This window comes from Labrus mixtus, chromosome 11, assembly GCF_963584025.1.
Source record: "Labrus mixtus chromosome 11, fLabMix1.1, whole genome shotgun sequence".
NCBI lineage: Eukaryota > Metazoa > Chordata > Actinopteri > Labriformes > Labridae > Labrus > Labrus mixtus.
The window spans coordinates 18,329,496-18,347,379 of record NC_083622.1 but is presented as its reverse complement, the minus strand read 5'-3'; the positions used below and the strand labels follow the sequence as shown (position 1 = coordinate 18,347,379).

The following is a 17,884-nucleotide window of genomic DNA, read 5'->3' as shown; positions in this document are numbered from 1 at the left end:
TATATTTTACTGGAAGTGGCAGTCTTGTCTATAGGTCTGTGGATGTAGTTAAAAGTTGATAACCATTCTAATATACACATTAACATTTAAAAAAAACAACTCTCATTGGGTGAACTTCTTCATGTTGCTATAAATTAGAAGGCATTTTAAGCGAAATTAACAAAAGCAGGCCAGATTTGAGGCTGAGATGTTTATCGTTCAGCTCAACGGGAGGCTTAAAAAAAATTAAAAACAGAAAGAAATGGTATTCTTCAAAATTAATCAGGCCTATTGTATGTTAAATAACATTTAATTCCCAGCTATTTGAATTGTGCGTTCATTAATTAAGCTGCAAATCATTTCACTCAGTTCATCAAAAAAGTTTTAAAAGCTCAAAAGTTTCAGTCTTTTTACCCTTCATTACAAATGATGGTTTACTTTTAGCAAGTGATCCATAGGCTAGCATTTTCACCTGTTTCTTGTAACTTTTGGCTTACATGTACTGTATTTATATATGGAAACTTTTAATATCAATATCTATCCATAAGGTTTGACAAGTTCATTATCAGTGGCGCCATATTAATAATTTAGTTGTACGCTAGCACTTTTAGCTGTGTAACTATTTTGCAAGCTTGTAGAAATTCTTTAAACCAGTTAGAACTGTGTTCAGGTCTCACAGAAGACTCAGGTGCTGTTGCAAATCATGAATTACATTTTTTTTTTTTTTTAAAGATGTAAGCAAATGTATGCTGCTATGCTAACTGCAGATTAAGATGCCATAACAAAGGAGCAATGACTTCAGTTATTTATTAAATGAATAAAACTCTAAAAAAAAAAAACATGGAGGGATACCATAACAACATATATACACAGAACCGAACATTTGTGGCGTTAAAAAAATATCAAACCATCTGAGGACGTCGCAACAACGTAAGGTTTGTTACAGAGTCCTGTAAGGTGAGAAAAAATAAAAAGCCATTTGTAAATCCATTCCTATGTTTTATACATCAGTGCGCACAGTTCTTTTTAAATGTGCGCTCACTGACTCTAAACTGTGATTTTAAAAACGGTGAGCTCGGATTTACCAGTGTCACTTGCACAACACAGATATTAATGCTTGGAATAGATTGTGTCAAGCTTCACACTTTAAATGGTGATGAAATAAATGCAGAAGGAAATGATGTTGACGTGGACACAAGCATTGATGATACAGCATCTATATTTGTTTTGCTTTTTGTCATTTAAGAAATCAAGGAGATAAAAGGAGCTGTGCTTTCTGAATGTAAGAGGAAAAGATTAGCCTCTACTCGTGTTTTCAGACTCCACAGGTCATTCTCGATCTCATGCCATGACTTATTGAATAAAACAGTTACATTGAAGATATTTACATTCATAGGTGATTATTAGGAAGAGCTAAGAAAGCTCATTTATATTTTTTTTAAATGCTTCATTTTCTTGTCTTCTAATGGATTTCTAAAAACAACACTGGTGTATAACATATATCCTCAGTGTAAATAAATAACAAGGCTACTTAGTGACAGCGGCAGAAAAGGAAGGAAATGATCAAGAGTGAAGAAAAGATTAAAAGTGTTCTTATAAAGAAATCAGTAACTGTGGAGGCATCGCTGGGATTGTTAAGATCTAACAACAGAAATTGGCCATGTGAACCCTAAATTTGGTTTCTTTGGAGTTTTCCTGTATTCAGGACATGCACAGGAAATGCTCCATTACAGGGAGAGTCACATCATGTTGGGAAGTAGTGTTATTGGAAGAAACCATCTCCCCTTTGGCAAAAAAATAAAAATCCACAGCAGTTCCATAACTACAAGTGGTTACTGAAGAAGTGATTCATAAAACAGGGATAGCCAGACATAAAACTTAATGATCCACACCGACCATTTTTGTTTACATTAGCAAATAGTAGGGCTGATTTTTTTAGTAGGAATACATCTGATTACTGACTGAGTAATACAAACAGTGGTCTTAGGATAATAACACTCGTGCCACACATGTAAACATAGTTTTCTCCTATTTCTGTTGCAAGCAAAAATTCAGTAAAAACCCAGATTTGTGTGCATGTAAACAACTTTGTACTTATTGTTGTGTATGTGGAGTAAATTGTGAGTTACATCCCATCTGTAGTGTTCACTGAGCAAGGCACTGAGGCTTGAAGAGATTTCATTCATGCAGCTTATCCATAAAAAAACATCAAATGGTGACTTATAACATGGATAGAGGAATATATTACAAGAATATGTTGTTCTTTTAGCAAAACTGAATTATAAATGTCCACCAAGCAATTACAAGCATCAAAGGCAGCCTCTTACAGTGACAGAGGGGCTGATGTCAGAGTGCCTCCCTTCTCATCTCAATCTGTTCTTCACTTGAGTCTCTTAGTGTCCCATAATGTATTTGAGGAGCCGTTACACCACAGAGACGCCCTGCGTTGGAGAGTTAAGACCCGAGACCACGTCAGGCCTCTCAATGCGGGCCAGTGCAGAACACAGCAGTCCCAGAGTGGAGCCTTCTTTCTGGGCCCAGTTAGAGAGGAGCGTGTGAGCGGGGGCCTCTCCACGCCCAAACAGGTCCAGCTGTTCAGGCTCGTAACCCAGTGCTGCACCCAGCTGCCTCCAGCCCCGGCCCCCTCCCTCCTGAAGGAGGCGCTCCACTTCTTCCTGTCTGTGAGGGGGGAGGTTGATGTACAGACGATTGTCCTGCTTGCTGTCCCTCTTGGTACCTGTGGAAACAAAGTAAGCTCTGTTAGAAAAAAAAAAGTGCCTCGTCATCATTTTACAGGAAACTTTAAAGTGCTCTCAAGAATTTTTGCACAACAAACAAACTTCTATCCACAGTCACTGTTTACTCCCTTAGCCCATTGTATGTATCAGTGAAGCCAAACAAATGTGACATATCCATTTACTCAAAATTTTTATTTGTTGAAATCTATTTTTGCTAGCTAGCAGTCCTCTTTGCACTGTCGTTAGTTGACACGTTACAGCATGTCTTGGTTCATCACTGCTCAGACTGTCTAGCACGGGATAAGCTTGAATCATGGTGGCGAGAAAGCACATTCATAAACTTCTGCATAGAAATGTTACTGCTCATAAGGAACCTCAAATGGACAGTCGACAGTAAAGTTCTCTCAAAAAGATCTAATGAATTCTTCTTATTCTAATGGAATATCTTTAATAGTAAAGATAAAGGTCATTTGAGGTTTAATAAACAAGGACTTTTTAATTGTACAAGTCGCCAGAAACAGTGAGACAACTTGATTAATAACAACTCAAGTCCTGTACCCTGCCTTCAGATTGTGTATGAATTTATTTCTGTTTTTTTTCCCTTCCCTTGTAACTTTATTGCTCTAAGGGCGCACTCACACTTGGCAAGGTTGTCCCGTACCGTGCTCATGCCTATTCCCCCACTGACCTGCACTAGCACTGCTACAGGACTAACTGGGCTAACGTTGCATCACAACACATGCATGGCTTTACGTGATCATGAAGCGTTCTCAGTTTACAAGACAGGCGGACCCAAAAGCAAAAATTGTTTAAATAAAATGGACGGGCGGCCGAGTCCGCGTCCACACGTTGGCGAAGAACACAGAGAACATGACGGCTATTTTACTGACTTAGTGGCTAATTTTGAGTCATATTAGTCAGATACAGCCGTAACACTTAGAGAATGGAGGCGAGCATTGATTACACTTCATGTGCAGGTAGTGTACCCTGCTTGAGCTCCAGCATGAGCAACTGTACAAAGCACACCTCTTCCAACCGGGCCAGAGCCAAGGAAGTGTAACGTGTTTGCGCACGAATCGGAGCACTCACACTAGTCAAACAAAATGGACTTTGTGGGTGAAGCTTGCTTAGGCACGGTAGGGATTGCCTAGTGTGAGTGTTCCCTAACGCTGTGTAACTCTTTTTTTTTGGCCAGGTCTCCCCTTACAAAAGAAATCCTTGATCTCATAGAGACAAACCTGTTTAAGGAAATGTTTAATAAAACAAAAAAAATACATTCAAATAAGGCTCTAGGTGTTTATTAGCCTTGTTAAAACATCTTCTGAAGCTTTCAAAGCTTTATTTCAGATTAGCTTCAAAGAGCCTCCGTCTACCACACCTTTGCTGGGCTGGTTGTCCTGTAGGCTTTGAGAGTCCAGAAAAACACCGCTGTCACTTTGGAGCTTTTCTCCCTCTGGAGATGTTCCCAACTCAGCCGCTCGGGCCTTAGAGAGAGCCTTCTTCTGTTTACACGATTTCCAGCTGCGAAGAGCACAGGAAAACAATGTCAGTTTAAGCTGCCCACAAGGCAAATCTTATTATCGTGATTACATCCATATAAGGGAAAAGACCCATCCTGGGTGGAAAAATCTCACCATTTATAAGCCACATAAAGGAGCAGGCCGAGCACCACCGCAGCCAGAACAGACACATAGGCCAGGATGTTGTTGCTGCCGCCTTCGTCCTGCGGGGTAAACTTGGGTGTTCCAGGAGCGGGACTGGCCTCCCCCTCAGTAACACCAGACCAGCTAGGAGTCCCATTAGCCCCATCCAGAGGAGGACGAGACAAAATGTGGAGCTTCTTATCTATTGAGAGGACGTATGTTTTAGGATGAGGATCATTTCATCTGCACATCAGAAACACATAAAAGCAGCATAAATCAGAGCCAGAAATAATCTCACAGAAGCCTGCATGCCTTCTATAATGATACCCTCAGTCATCCTGCTCCCCTGGGGTTTTGAAACCTTTCATTGCCCCTGTTTCTAGCCTCTTTCGCCCTCCTGCGGTCGGCCTATTTTAGGATCAAACACCACAAGGTACTGTGCTGACCTCTCTGGGGTCGAAGGGTTACGACATAAGGACCCAGAGTGTGTACTCGTGACCTTACTCCTGGAGAGCGAGTGGGACGAGTTGTGAGGGTCAACAGCCTCGCTCAGCCTTCAGGTTCTTCAGGAGGCAGTTAACCTAAAGACCCGTCAGGCTCACAGCAATTGGATTACAGCACTTATGGGAGCTTTTTTTTTTTTTTTTCTCCGCTGCTCATGTTTCCTCAGATCAGAGCGTTACAGAGCGTTCAGATGAGGTGTGGATGCAGGTGTTGACCACATGTCCTTGAATTCTCGCAAACCCTCCCACACTCTCTATGCCTCCAATTCTTTTATCTTTTACAATAGCTGCCTATCCCTGTATTCGATCTTTAACAGATGAGGCTCTCTCTTTTCTATACTTCCCTCATTGTCAGGATATCCCGTTAAAAGAACGGGTCTGTCTTTGAATGCTTGCCAACGTCTATAGTCTGCCATGGCACTCCAAAGCCAGTGGTTCATCCCAACAACAGCCCATATACATAAAAAAATATGTTTTTAAAGTAAAGTAAAATTCTGCAAAAAAAGTGAAAGTGTGGTTTTTCTTTATCTTTAGGTCGTTGCAGATTATTTTAGTGAACTTGTAAGAAAGGAGTATAACTGTAATATCAGACTAAGTTAAGTGTCCATGTTTATCATATTAAAGGACCAGGTCTCCTACACTAACAGGCTATTTTAAGTGTCTTTAAAAGTGTTTAGGATTATATCTAAAAACAGGAATATTTCAGGAGCAGGATCATTGAGGAAAAGGAAGAGGTGTTTGGCTTTCACGTCATTTCATTAGAAATTGGCCTAAACAATTAAGTCCGTTATTAAACAGGTTGCTGATTATGTTTCAGTAAATCAACTAGTGGATAATTTGACTCATTGCTTCTGTTTTAAGTCAAATGATTAGAGGGGTTAACCACTGTACGGTTTAAAACATGTTTATATAAACTTATAATCAGTCAAAAGTGCAGTACATACGTTCATACAAACAGGATAATATAGTCAATAGTCTTTTTGTTTTTTTTGTATTTCATGGGATTTGTTCATTTTAAGACAAACGTAAAACATGCTAAAGGTTTTTATCTCTCTGGTATTTTTAAATTCCTTAATACCACTCACCCATGCACAGTGTGTCAGAGTTGGGCATGCAGGGTCGAATCTCCACCTCGCTGTCCGAGCACTGGGTGCAGTTCTGGCAGGGTTTGGTGCCACTGACCTCTTCAGAAAAGGTTCCCGGGCCACAGTCCTGGCACTGGGTGTTTCCTTTGAGGCCACACTCTTGGGAAACACCCTGACCCCTCGGGCATTTAGAGCAGGGCAAACAGAGGTCTAAGCGAAAGTAGAGGCCGCTTCTACATTTGCATTGCGTGTCTTGTGTGGCAGAACAAGAAGCCACCATGGTGACATACCGCGGGCACCTTGAACAGCGATGGCAAGAGTCGAGGTCTTCTGACGAGGAAAATTTTCCTGGAGAAGCGGTTTTGAAAAAAATCAGTCAGCAAATATATATCTCTTAAACACATGACAGAGATAATGATAAGGCAGGTAAACTGTATTCAGCATTGCTGGAGTAACATTAGATGATAATAACTCACCCTGTGGGCATGGCGTGCACTTGGTATCCTCTTTCCCACACTCTACCTCCACTCCGAAGCCTGCAGGACACAGACTGCAACACTGCCCCGACTCAGTGAACTTACCACTGGCACAGGCATCTCCAAAGGTGACCTACAAAAAGTTGAATTACAAAATTAGGGAAAAAAATGAATCTAAACTAAACAACAGTACAATGTGGGGCAACTTTATATTGACAGAAAAGTTACAGGATTTGTATTCTACTGGAGTAGTTGCCAAACAAGAAAAAAATGTGTTTTTTTCTTTGTCAAGTTTTCTGTCTTGTACACGTTTGAAAGAAATCACACACATCCCGCCCCTGTGAACTGAAAGTGGCCCTTTTTTTAAATCTCTCTATCTGCCTCTGTTTTCACCCTTAAAGTGCTCGGAATCCTTATCTGCAAGTGGGTAATGGAGGGCCCAGCTTCACTTATGACATGAGGGATATTTCTGACATTCCTAACGGCTTGTGCAGCAGCGTTAGTGCCTGACAGGAGTGGCTGGATTGAATCAGATGGCTTTAGACCGGTGGAAAGAATAAGACATAAAAGGGTGAAGGAAAACACTCAGAAAAGAAGGAAGGAAGAAGTAAAAATGAGCTTCCCCTCGCCCACTCGTTGCAAATCAGTGTGAATGCCTGCGTGTGTGAATACAGTATGTGTGTGTGTGTATTTCTTGACTTAAGAAAAAAAAAAAAGAGGGGGTGGGGTTATAAAGGATACGGCTCCAGCCCCAGGGGAGGGTGTCAGTTATCCAAGGCTGCCCAGCATGCGAGTGTCTGTTTGGGTGAGAGGGGGTCCTTTGAAGTCACTAAGCCCTGCAGGTGTGTTTATGAAGGTCAGTGTTTCACTGACTCCCCTTCTCCAGGCTCTAAACAGCGGCATCTTAAACATGCACACATTTAAAGGGAGATTGGCCCGCTCTGCCCGAGGGCTGACAAGAGCAAACAGATGTCTAACAACTCACCCATGCAAAGGGGAAAAGTAACATCTAAACAACCCACTGATGTCTCTCTTTGTCTCTGATGTCTGCCAAAACACCCAGGCAACGTGTGTGAACCTGTAGAGCAGGTCTTTTCGATTACTTCTTCCACATTTGAGAATGTAGACGTGCTAACAAAGGCTCTATTTAATCCTGAGAAGAAAAATTGTTTGGTTTTAGCAAATATTTCATCATCCTGACTCATGTGGTACAACTATCCAATCCCTGGTCCAAAAAATACAGCAGATGTTCCCAACAAATTAACTTGCCCCTACTCTACTTCATGACTGTTCATGGTGGTACTTATGACATGATTGAGGGTAACGTAAATGAAAGTTAATTTTCCAAAATCAGTATAAAAAAGCCGACAGCGGGATATTGCCGTACAGCAGTAAAAAAAAGAAGTCAAGAGATGAAGAGTGATAAGAAGTGAAACTGACAAAAATACATGAATCCTGCATTTGTCCTCCAGTTTGGGCATTTTGTCTTCTTGCGGGATTCAGATATTGGAATGTGCCATTATATGATTGTCCTGCAATACATTCATTAATGCAGAATCACTGCATCATGATATCATCGTGCTGTGCATCCCCACTGGTCTCACGATTCAATTACAATTCTCCTTTCAACGATTACATTCAATACCACAATGCATCCTAATAGGTTGCATTCTCAATTTTCTATACTGCACATTGCTACGTTTTCATCAATAAGGCAAGCAGTGAGATACGATTGCTTTTTTATTATTTAGAAAGTCAACAGAAATGTATTTACATTGTAAACCAGAATAAATAAATGATACAGGCCTTGTTGTGGCCAGATAATGTTCAAGCAACATCAGTACGCAATAATCCATTATGTCCAGTCACTGCATTGATACAGCATCATCCACATCTGTATCGTGATACATTGTAGAAACAATACATTTCAACACCTCTAATATCATCGTCATTGTGGACCATGTATCACATATCACTTCTTTGCATATCGTGTCATGCGTTACCCCGTGATAACCATCCATTTCTTAGGATCTTTTAATAATAAAAAAACTTTCTCTGTTTGGCTGGGTCAAAAGTGTGAGGTGTAACATGCCTTAGTCTGGGATATATAACATGCTTTTCATATCTATTTTTATCAAAAATTGTTGAAGGGCTGGAATGATGTTGTTAAAGGATCTTAAATGGGCCCACAGGTCATCTCAAACACACACCACACAAACTCTGGCCAGTCACAAAACACTGAAATGTTCCTTGCCGACTGTACAGGAGGAGCAGCTTTAAAAAACCCGGCATGCCCCCTTCCAAAAACTACACCCAGTTTTACTGATGATTTCTGAGCAGCAGCCACAGATTGCAGATCCGAGGTATTAGGCTGATAGGGTGGTAGGATCCAGCAGTTGGGATGTTTGGAGTTGGCAGACTGTGACTGAGCCTGGACCATAATAACTTGCAGCACAAAGGCTTCCTGGTAGATCTCAGCTAACCCTCGCTAACCTCTCCCAGCCCTAAATCTATACTCTGGTAAATATTTGGTGACAGTGGCTCTGTCTGTTTTATTTTTACCCTTCAGCTTAGATTTCTGCGTTTTACAGTGACCGGTGTGAGTCTGGGATGGACTCAAACCAGGGGCTGTAAAAAGCCTGGCTCTTCACCCACGGGTACCGTAAAACATTTAGTTTTTTTCCCCCATTGGAGACGAGTGTGAACAGTGATCCTCTCAGTAGAGGAATACCTCACCTTTTATCTACTGTAAATCAAGTATGAAATTAAACCATACATGGATACAGATAAATGTTTATCGGTATAAAAAAAGATATTTCAGTGTACAATTAATATTTATGACACAAAATTCTGCCATGATAATTAATATATTGCGATATCGATGACACTATGCTTTAAAATTGAATTAATTAGAGCAGTGATTCTAAAAGTTTGGTCCGAGGCCCCATAGTGGGCCCTAAAGGTATAGTCCAGGTGGACTGTGAGAAGTTAGAGAAGAAAGAAAAAGGAAGAAAAAAATCACTAAAAGTAACTTTGTCTCCTTTTTACATCTTTGCACTGATTTCATTCATTTTAAAATATCCGGATGTACAGTATGTGGGTGAATTATTTTTAAAACGTACACGTTTCATTTTGTTTTGCACCCAGAGAGTATGTTGCCCTGGGGGGCAGAAAGTCTGAGGGGAAGGGGGGGAAGCAGTTGCTTTTTCCATTAAGGTAAGAAGCTGCAATCTGTGGATTCCCCAGTGAGAGCAGAAGGACCACCGAGGAGGTCTGCTCTGAATGGGGCCCTCAACTCCACGGCTGCCGGAGTCACTCAGTCATCAAGGATCACACACACACACACACACACACACACACACAAAGCTTTTCTGTGGCTGAAACATTTCCCCTCCCTTTTTGAAGTGGGACCACGTTTGAAGAGCATTGGCTGAAGTTTCCACAGTTAATCTAATCGCGTGAAAATAAACACAAAAAAAGGATGCGCTCTCCCTCTTTCCATGTGAAGACAATGACCCCATGAGCTTTCACGAGCTGCCCGTGACAGCAACAGACAAGAGGCCTCTCAGCAGAGACAGCCATGAGCTGAGGGAAAGTAAGCTGCACACTCCTGCTTCTCCGATAACTGTCATTAGAGTACGGGGGAGCAGAAGGGACAAATTAAAGGACAGGGGTTCCCCCCCCCCCCCCCCCCAGACAGAACTCTCCCAAACCTACAATCCTGAATCAAACAAGACAGCACAAACTTTGAATCTACTGCACCAAAGATCAGGCATATCACAAGTGTTTCTTTGCCCCCCAAAGACATCTGTTAACTACTCTGTGGAAATTCAAATAACTGTGGTAAACCCACCCCCCCCCCCCCCTTCAGACACACAAACACAAATACACACACACACAACCACAAAACTGTAAGAAATTGATGATAATTGCTTCGCTCCAGATATCCAGACCCCAGCAACGCTAAAAGCTGGGCAACTTTTCACCAGGAACTGCCTTGGGCAACAAATGTGGCAACTTTTACAGTAAACTAGAGACTATAAGAGTGAATGGAAGAAATCAATGAAGGATTTGAACACATACTTCAAGAAGATACAATCAGCCTGTACAATACATCTACCAGTGAGTCATGCGAGAATCATTGGGGAGCACGCATGATAACTTCTCAGTGGTGTAAAGAAACACATTCAAAGTACTTGTGTTCTGAGAGCAGGGCAGAAACAGAATCTTACCTTGTGATCATAACACCCTGCTGATATGAATGAGATACACATCTCTTTAAGATCTGGAGTTTTTATCTCAACACTTTGATCTTACAAAGGTTCTGTGACTCTGATGAGCATGCCCTGACAGGACTACAAGCCCCATGGGCGAGTGTCAAATTATTGTCTGCATCTGTGGAGGCAGGAGCCTGCTTTTCACACTCATCCCGGTTTAATAATACACTATCAAACATCCCTGGAACTATCATTTGTCTTTAAATTCCATCATTAATCCCAGTGTTGGAGCATAATTATGGTAAACTGTCTGCTCTTGTGTTTTGTTATGGTCTGATGTTTTTTGGCTTAATCTCATATTTAAAGAATGTTTTGTGACCTCTGGAGTCCACAGCAGCATGTGTAGATGGGAAACAAGCAGAACAAGGAGTATGGTTTCAGTTAGTTTAGTTTAAATCTTACAAAGAAAGACCGGGTGGTATGTAATCAGATGCCTTCCCCTCACTCTTTCCATTGTTATTCGCCAGCTTCAGAATGACAACTCATATTCACCAATGGGAGCCATGTGACACAGCTTTAATGAAATATGGCTGTGGTGTAAATCTGATTTCCTCTGGGAACAATGGGTCAACATTTAACTGAGTGGGTTGAGTTGTACAAAAGCTATGATGTTGTGTTTACAAGAGTGTTAAATAAGAATACATTTTATAAAGGCTTTTGTTCGGTTAGATCATGCCATTATATTGCTTACTTTTACAAGCAGGAGCGCGCAGATGCCAAAAAGTTTCATGTCTTCTGTCTCCAAAATCCTCCTCCTCCTCTTCGAGCTGGGAAATGTGTGCGTCTCAAGATCTCAAAGAAAAAGTTTTCCAGTCGCAAAGTAGGTGTCCTTAAATCTTTCTACTTTCTGCGTCTACATTTGACGCTTTAAGGGTCAACTTTTCGTATAACGTGCCGATACCGCAGACGCGTAAAGTCCAGGAATAATCAAGATGCTTTTACGCATGAGGAAGTGGCTTCAGAAAGCAGGCTGTGTACTCCGCGGACTCTCCCAGTTACAGCTCGGTGGGCACATTTCCTTCTTTGAGCGCATTCCCTGCTGTTACCGAGTAAGTTGACACAACGTTTCTTCTGTTTCAGCCTGCAGGATGCAGACAGGACTGACACTTCTCCTGCAGCTCTGCAACAGATGAGGCAGGGAGAAAAAAACGACCGCGAGCTCTCCTGGGTCTTTTTTTCTCCTCCCATCTCCTCAGCTTTCACAGGAGCTCTGTGATTGGCTTCATCCCTACGACGGAAGTGACGAAATTATTATGTTTAAGTAAATATTTACACATAAATACAACATATTTTATATTTATATTAGCACACAATAGAGATCTAACGTCCCTGTAAGTACTTAATGTGTTTTTTACATTATTGAAATCCCTCTTTTATTTGATTTACATTTAATAATGTCTATTTACCTGAAGAATTAGTGCACCTATTTAATATTTACGTTTGAAAATGAAGGAAACGACATGAAATGCGTTTATTTATTTATATAGATATTAATGCTCATATTAAATACATTTTTAAAATCCTGAGGTCAAGCTCACAATATGTTTGTACACAGTGTGAAGTTAGCTGTAGCTCTGCTGCTGTCTTATTATTAGCTGACCCCTAGAGTAGTTTAGCTTACTATGGGACTTTGCTTCACATTGGCTTGCCAAAAATACCTCCGGAAAGTATACGACCAGGGGCGTCTGACCTACTCTAAACAATATTTTTGAAGACAAAAACCAACAGTTACAACATTGTAGTGCTTAAAATTGTCAGCTAATATAAAAATATTTTGCCCACATTGATGACAGTAATGTGAACATAAGAATTAAGCTTCAGAGAGCTATACATTAATGCTACATTGTAAACGTCAATACCATAGGTCAATACATCTCAGTGAGTTTTTCAGGCTTACAAAAATGTGTTCAAGATTATGCTTAATAAATGTATAGGCGACTGTATATGTATCTTCACAATCATACTAGCCCGCCATAGCTTATTTAACAACATTTAAATAACACTGAATATTGTTCTTTTCCAAAGACATGGCAAGTTTATTTTTTTAAAGTTATATCAGTTCATGCACACTTGGCTAAACTGTACACACTCTTAGTAAATTTAAGAAACACGACACCATTTAACATCTTGTAAAAATTACTTTTAATTCAGATTTTTAAATAAATGTTAAGGATTTGCATAATAGTCTACATTTCTTTAATGTTTTAAGTTTATTATTTAAGTCACTTTCATTATTAAAGTTGTCAAGACATTTTTTGTCATCATTTTTCTATAAACATGAAGAATTGTCATAGTACCGTCTCCCCCCACCCCCCTAAACATAACAGTCGATACTGTGGAACACAAATCTGCAAAAAGATTTGAAGAGAAATCAACAAGATTTATATACGCCACCATTACTTTAATTACTTTTTTTTTATTTTTATAATTCATGTCAGTATTGCTCTTGTTAATAAACTGCTTTAATATATTGGAATGAGAAATAAATAATTCAAAAACTCTAACCGCAAAACAATGTTTTGGTTCTATTTTCATGAATTTCTTTTACATATAAAACAGTTGTAATAAAACGTCTCAGTGATGTATCAGAAGTCAGTGATCTGGTATAACAGTTTAATAATTGTTTTTTAATCTACTCCTTTAATCATAAAGACTGGGTCAATAGCTGTAGTTGTTTCTGTCAGTGCTTTGGGGATCATTTAGTCAAGTATTACCTGAGTAGATTTAATTTAATTTTACTTGACACTATACTTTACTTGACACTCAGTTTTTCTGCTACACGTTGTACCTTTTACTTCACTACAGTCATTTTATAGTTTTATAAACGTGTTGCTTTGCTACGTCCAGGTAGTTTTTTTCATAATCAAAAAATGTGTTATTACTTAATTTCCCAGCATCACATTTAGTAGCTAAAATGAACTTCCCTGCTGCCACAAGAAAATGATACATACATTAATAAACCAATTATTATCACAATAATATCTGAATGCAACATATACTGAGAAAATGTTATTCAACAAATTATACTTTTGATTTATTCTGGTTCTATTAAAGCCAAATTTTCCAAATGTTTTGTTCATATTTATAAGTAGAGCTTAAAATGACGAGTTGCATTTAAACTAAAGTGCATAGTCCCACAACATTGTGAATGAATGAATCTAAAAAACTGTACCAGAGTCTTTGGATAAAACCATTAAATTAAGCCCTGTGTCATTTCTCCATTTTACAGCCCTACAGAGGTTGTTACATGTAGCTGTGATCAGTTGTTATCAGAGAGAAAAGAGAGCATCTGAATCAAACAAGAAGCTCTGAAGAAGAAGAACATGTTTGATCTCAGCCATTCAAAAGATTAGAAAACCAACGCAGGCTAAATGACACACCTTGTAAATTGTAGTGAATGCATGGCAGGGGGCCTGCAGACTTCAGAGGAAAACAAATGGAGAGATCTCTCAGACACAATTCTACTTACACTTCAAAGCGAAAGAGGAGGGATGAGAGGAGACAGAGAGGACGCTGCTGCTCTGATAAAAGTGGGAGCTGTATTTCAGTCATGTGGAAACCTCTTTCATTTAGCCTAACACACAGAGAGATAAAACAAATCTTCTTTATTGTAATGAAGTAATTAAAATAGTATAGTTAGAGTGTAATCAACACTGTAAAATTGTGAAATTTGCCAAGAGATTTTTGTAACTGTTGTCATAAATGTGATTAATTAATTTGATAAGATTTTTTTTTTTTTTTAATAAACCACTTATTTGATATTTGCTGAAACGCACTGCGAAAGTTGCGTAAAAGTTTTGTTACTCATAGGTATTAAAATATCTTACTTCAGCATGCTGAATGCAAACCAAAACTTCCGTCAGTCAACATACTGTAATTGTAGTTCAGCAACCTGCCTCATTATTGATAACATTTAAAAAGAAAACGTACTTCTTGAAAATCATTGTTGTAATCCTACATAACTGGTGTGCTCCCCCCTCCACCCCACCCCCACCTATTTAAAGTCTACAAGCTGGAAACTTACTTGGAAGAGACAGATGTTTTCAATGCAAATATAACAAACGTCAAATAAGTTATTTAAAAAAAAGCAGTCAAACACATTCACAATCCTTGTCACTTCTTGAAGTGTCCTTTTCTTTACCGCCTGGCTGCATAAGGCAAAGACAAACGTGTGTTGATAAAAACAGCTGAGAAACAAAGAGAGACATGATTGGCTAGCAGAAATGAACCAGAGGAGGAGAGTCGGGAGGAGGCCTGAGGTTGTTGACGGAGGCCTTTTTTAAGGGGTGTTGTGGTTCTTGGCAGGAACAACTTGAACAACACTTCAAATTGAAGCATTTCATGACATCCATCGCCTCAGCCTGCCCTCAGGTCCTGAGAGGTCAGAGGGGGAAGAGGCTCCCAATAAACGTGAGTGAGGTGTCAACCCCTCCCACCATTGTCAGAGGAGCCACATCAGAGGGTAAGCATCCCTCCTCACCCTTCTTCACCACTTCCCTTATTCACTGTCCTGTGGTTTTTGTTTGACTGGGGGTCTACAGGTCGGTTTTATCACCCGCTGCACCCCTTCTGAATTGTTCCCCTGGAGGTGTTTATGGGGAGGCCGACAGGATGTTCGGCCCACCAGAAGATCAAAGTCTCCTCTTCATGTTAAATGTGCCGTCGCTCAGTGTGACCTTTTCAACTCGGACAGAGTTAACATCACAGACGCATGCGAGGCTGGGATTACAGCAGAAGAGCTGGAAGATCTGCATTATGGCAGCGGATCAGTTTCCTTCCTGCTGTGGTTCACACACAAGTATCACGGCTCATTTTTCAGTAATGCGGGATCTTCCACGAAAACTGTCTGTGCCTCACAGAGATGAGGACTCCTAGATTTAAATTTGGAGTAACAACATTATCAAGACTCTGACTGCCACTTTAGATACAAAAGAGTGGAAAAAGGAGAAAAAGGAGCTCATCACAATCAAAGTTATTTTTAAGTTATACGGTGAAGAGACTGCCTCCTTTTTGAAAAGATTTTGGGTATTTTTTTTAACATCTTTGAAGAACAACAAAGGCTAAGAAATAGACATAACAGAATAAAATAGGAAAACATCTAAATTTAAGTAATTGTTTGAGTTCATTTGACACTTTTTGTCTCACTTTGAATGCAATTCAGGACATCTGATCTGACCAACAAAATATATTTATAATATATTCACATTGACTTAAACCTATTTGAGATGGACTGATTGTCCCATAAATCTTTTTAGCTCCATTTAACACCATACTGGATCTGAGTGTTGATTTAAAACAGAGCAGTGTTAGACAGAACTGACAGTATGCACAATAGCGCAGTAGACAATCTACTGTGTTGCTGTTGATGAAAATGAAAAAATCTAACACTTTCAGACTATCCAAAAGTCTTGATCAGGAAGAAAAATAACAGATGTACATATTTTGTGATTTTTTTTCCACTACTTCAACAATTGAACTCTAGTATCCATCATATGTTTCTTCACTTAGTTTTTCTGAGCGTCACGTCCAAAATGAATTATATTTGTGTACTTTTATGGGTATTGAATTCTTTCAAATTCTTCCCTTTGTCTCTCCGTCTCTCTCTCTACTACCATGACACTGCATTACAACTGCTTTCTAACCGCAGATAAAGAAGCAAGCAGGAAGTGAATTCCTCTGCAGCTCCCTCACAGACTCTCAGCTCTCGTGTTCCACAGTCATCAGATGTTTGTTTGTTTGTTGTTTTCAGCTCTTTATATACAGTAAAACCCCCAGTACAGAGAAGTGTGTGCATCCAGCCAGCAGTTTTACTGAGTTCATTCACAACATCTTATCCACTTTCTGAGTCATGTTAGAGTAGTGGGGTGTGTTTACATTTGATCAAAACAAGACATATTGTGATGTTACACAGACACAGATGATTGGAATTCAGTGTTTATACATGGCTCAAGACACAAGCTAAAAAAAGGCACTTTTTAGATCAAATAAAACAGTGATAAAGTCATAAGTTCAGACACTTTGTAATGTCCTTTCCTCTACTGTTTGTAGGCTTTAGAGGACACTCCTCTTGAAGTGAATATATTTCACATACTTAATCATTAAAGCACTTATTGCTTTAATTGTAACATGTTTTCATCGCTTAGAGCCTAAAGGACAGCAGAGATATAGTAATGGGGCGCTTGCTTCACTAGTGATCAGTTTACCCAATGTCTTTCTTTACAGTTAACCCTCTTGTGGTGGTTAGCAGTATTGCAATGTGAAAATCAATCGAGCAACATTTACAACATTTTTCAAGTGTCCAGGAGTTTTTTTTTTTAAGAAGGTGCCATCGCCAATCAATGGCTTTGAGACATTCCACAGCACAAGGATCACAGCTGTTCCTCGGACAAGAAAAGAAAGAGAGTCCACAGAGTTCACAGAGTTTCTTTTCTCTCCGTGTCTCATGGGTCACATCCCTGAAATATGACTCACAAAGCAAAACAAGGCCACTCTTTGGAATGATGCTGATTAAAAACAGTGCACGAGTCTATTCACAATAAAATATCATATCGTTTAAGGATAAAGAAAGTGCTCAGTGTCTGGCTTCTCTCTCAGTGGCTGAGGCAGACAGTTCGTCTCCCAGCATGTAGAGGATGGAAAGAAGGGTGTGTTGAGTCTGGGGTGCATCTTGCAGCAGGTATGCGTCCTTTAAGGTCCTCAATCGTTGTTCGTCTCATTTCCCAGCATTCTCAGTGGGATTATATTCAGTTTCACCTGCTGACACCTGAGAGATGCGACGTGTGCTGAACAGGCGCCGTGGGAATGGTCCTGGGCGAACCTGAGAACATGAGAGAAAACGTTAATCTTCCCTCCAGGGCTAAAACAGAGACATGAGACGAAAGTCGCTCCATTATCATCTGAAAAACCTGGTTTGTCAGCAAGTACTTAGCATATGATTACTATCCCCTCTCCTCCTCCTCCTCCTCACACACATAAACATGCAGCAGCTCAACACTCCCGCATATCATAAACACTTGATCTGCTTCTCACCTCCTCCGGCTTCCCTGCCCCCACCACGATTAACTTCCCGTCCTCCAGTCCCACCAGGATGTGGCTGAACTCTTTGGTGACGGACACACTCCTCACGGGGACCATTAAGGCTAGAGGTGGTACTGGAGCATCCAGGCTAACGAACACAAGGGAG

General features: G+C 40.1%; 2 protein-coding genes across 3 annotated transcripts in view; both read right to left on the bottom strand.

The window, feature by feature from the left end:
• Positions 1 to 772: 772 nt before the first annotated feature.
• On the bottom strand, positions 773 to 11,862 carry nradd (neurotrophin receptor associated death domain). Its single transcript, XM_061050511.1, has 6 exons — positions 11,393 to 11,862; positions 6,425 to 6,557; positions 5,949 to 6,296; positions 4,352 to 4,562; positions 4,096 to 4,238; positions 773 to 2,716 (listed from the first exon to the last, which is right to left on the bottom strand). Exons 1-6 carry the CDS (start codon positions 11,429 to 11,431, stop codon positions 2,403 to 2,405), a joined length of 1,188 nt encoding a protein of 395 aa, XP_060906494.1. The 5' UTR covers positions 11,432 to 11,862; the 3' UTR covers positions 773 to 2,402.
• A 4,624-nt stretch (positions 11,863 to 16,486) lies between these two features.
• The window catches only part of nbeal2 (neurobeachin-like 2), a 37,349-nt gene continuing 35,951 nt past the window's right edge, over positions 16,487 to 17,884 (bottom strand). For both annotated transcript variants that reach the window (XM_061050505.1, XM_061050506.1), the window contains exons 54-55: positions 17,731 to 17,866; positions 16,487 to 17,518 (exon numbers count right to left, since the gene is read on the bottom strand). In XM_061050505.1, coding sequence (XP_060906488.1) covers positions 17,414 to 17,518; positions 17,731 to 17,866 — 241 coding nt within the window. In that variant the 3' untranslated portion in view covers positions 16,487 to 17,413. The remainder of the gene's footprint in view (positions 17,519 to 17,730; positions 17,867 to 17,884) is intronic.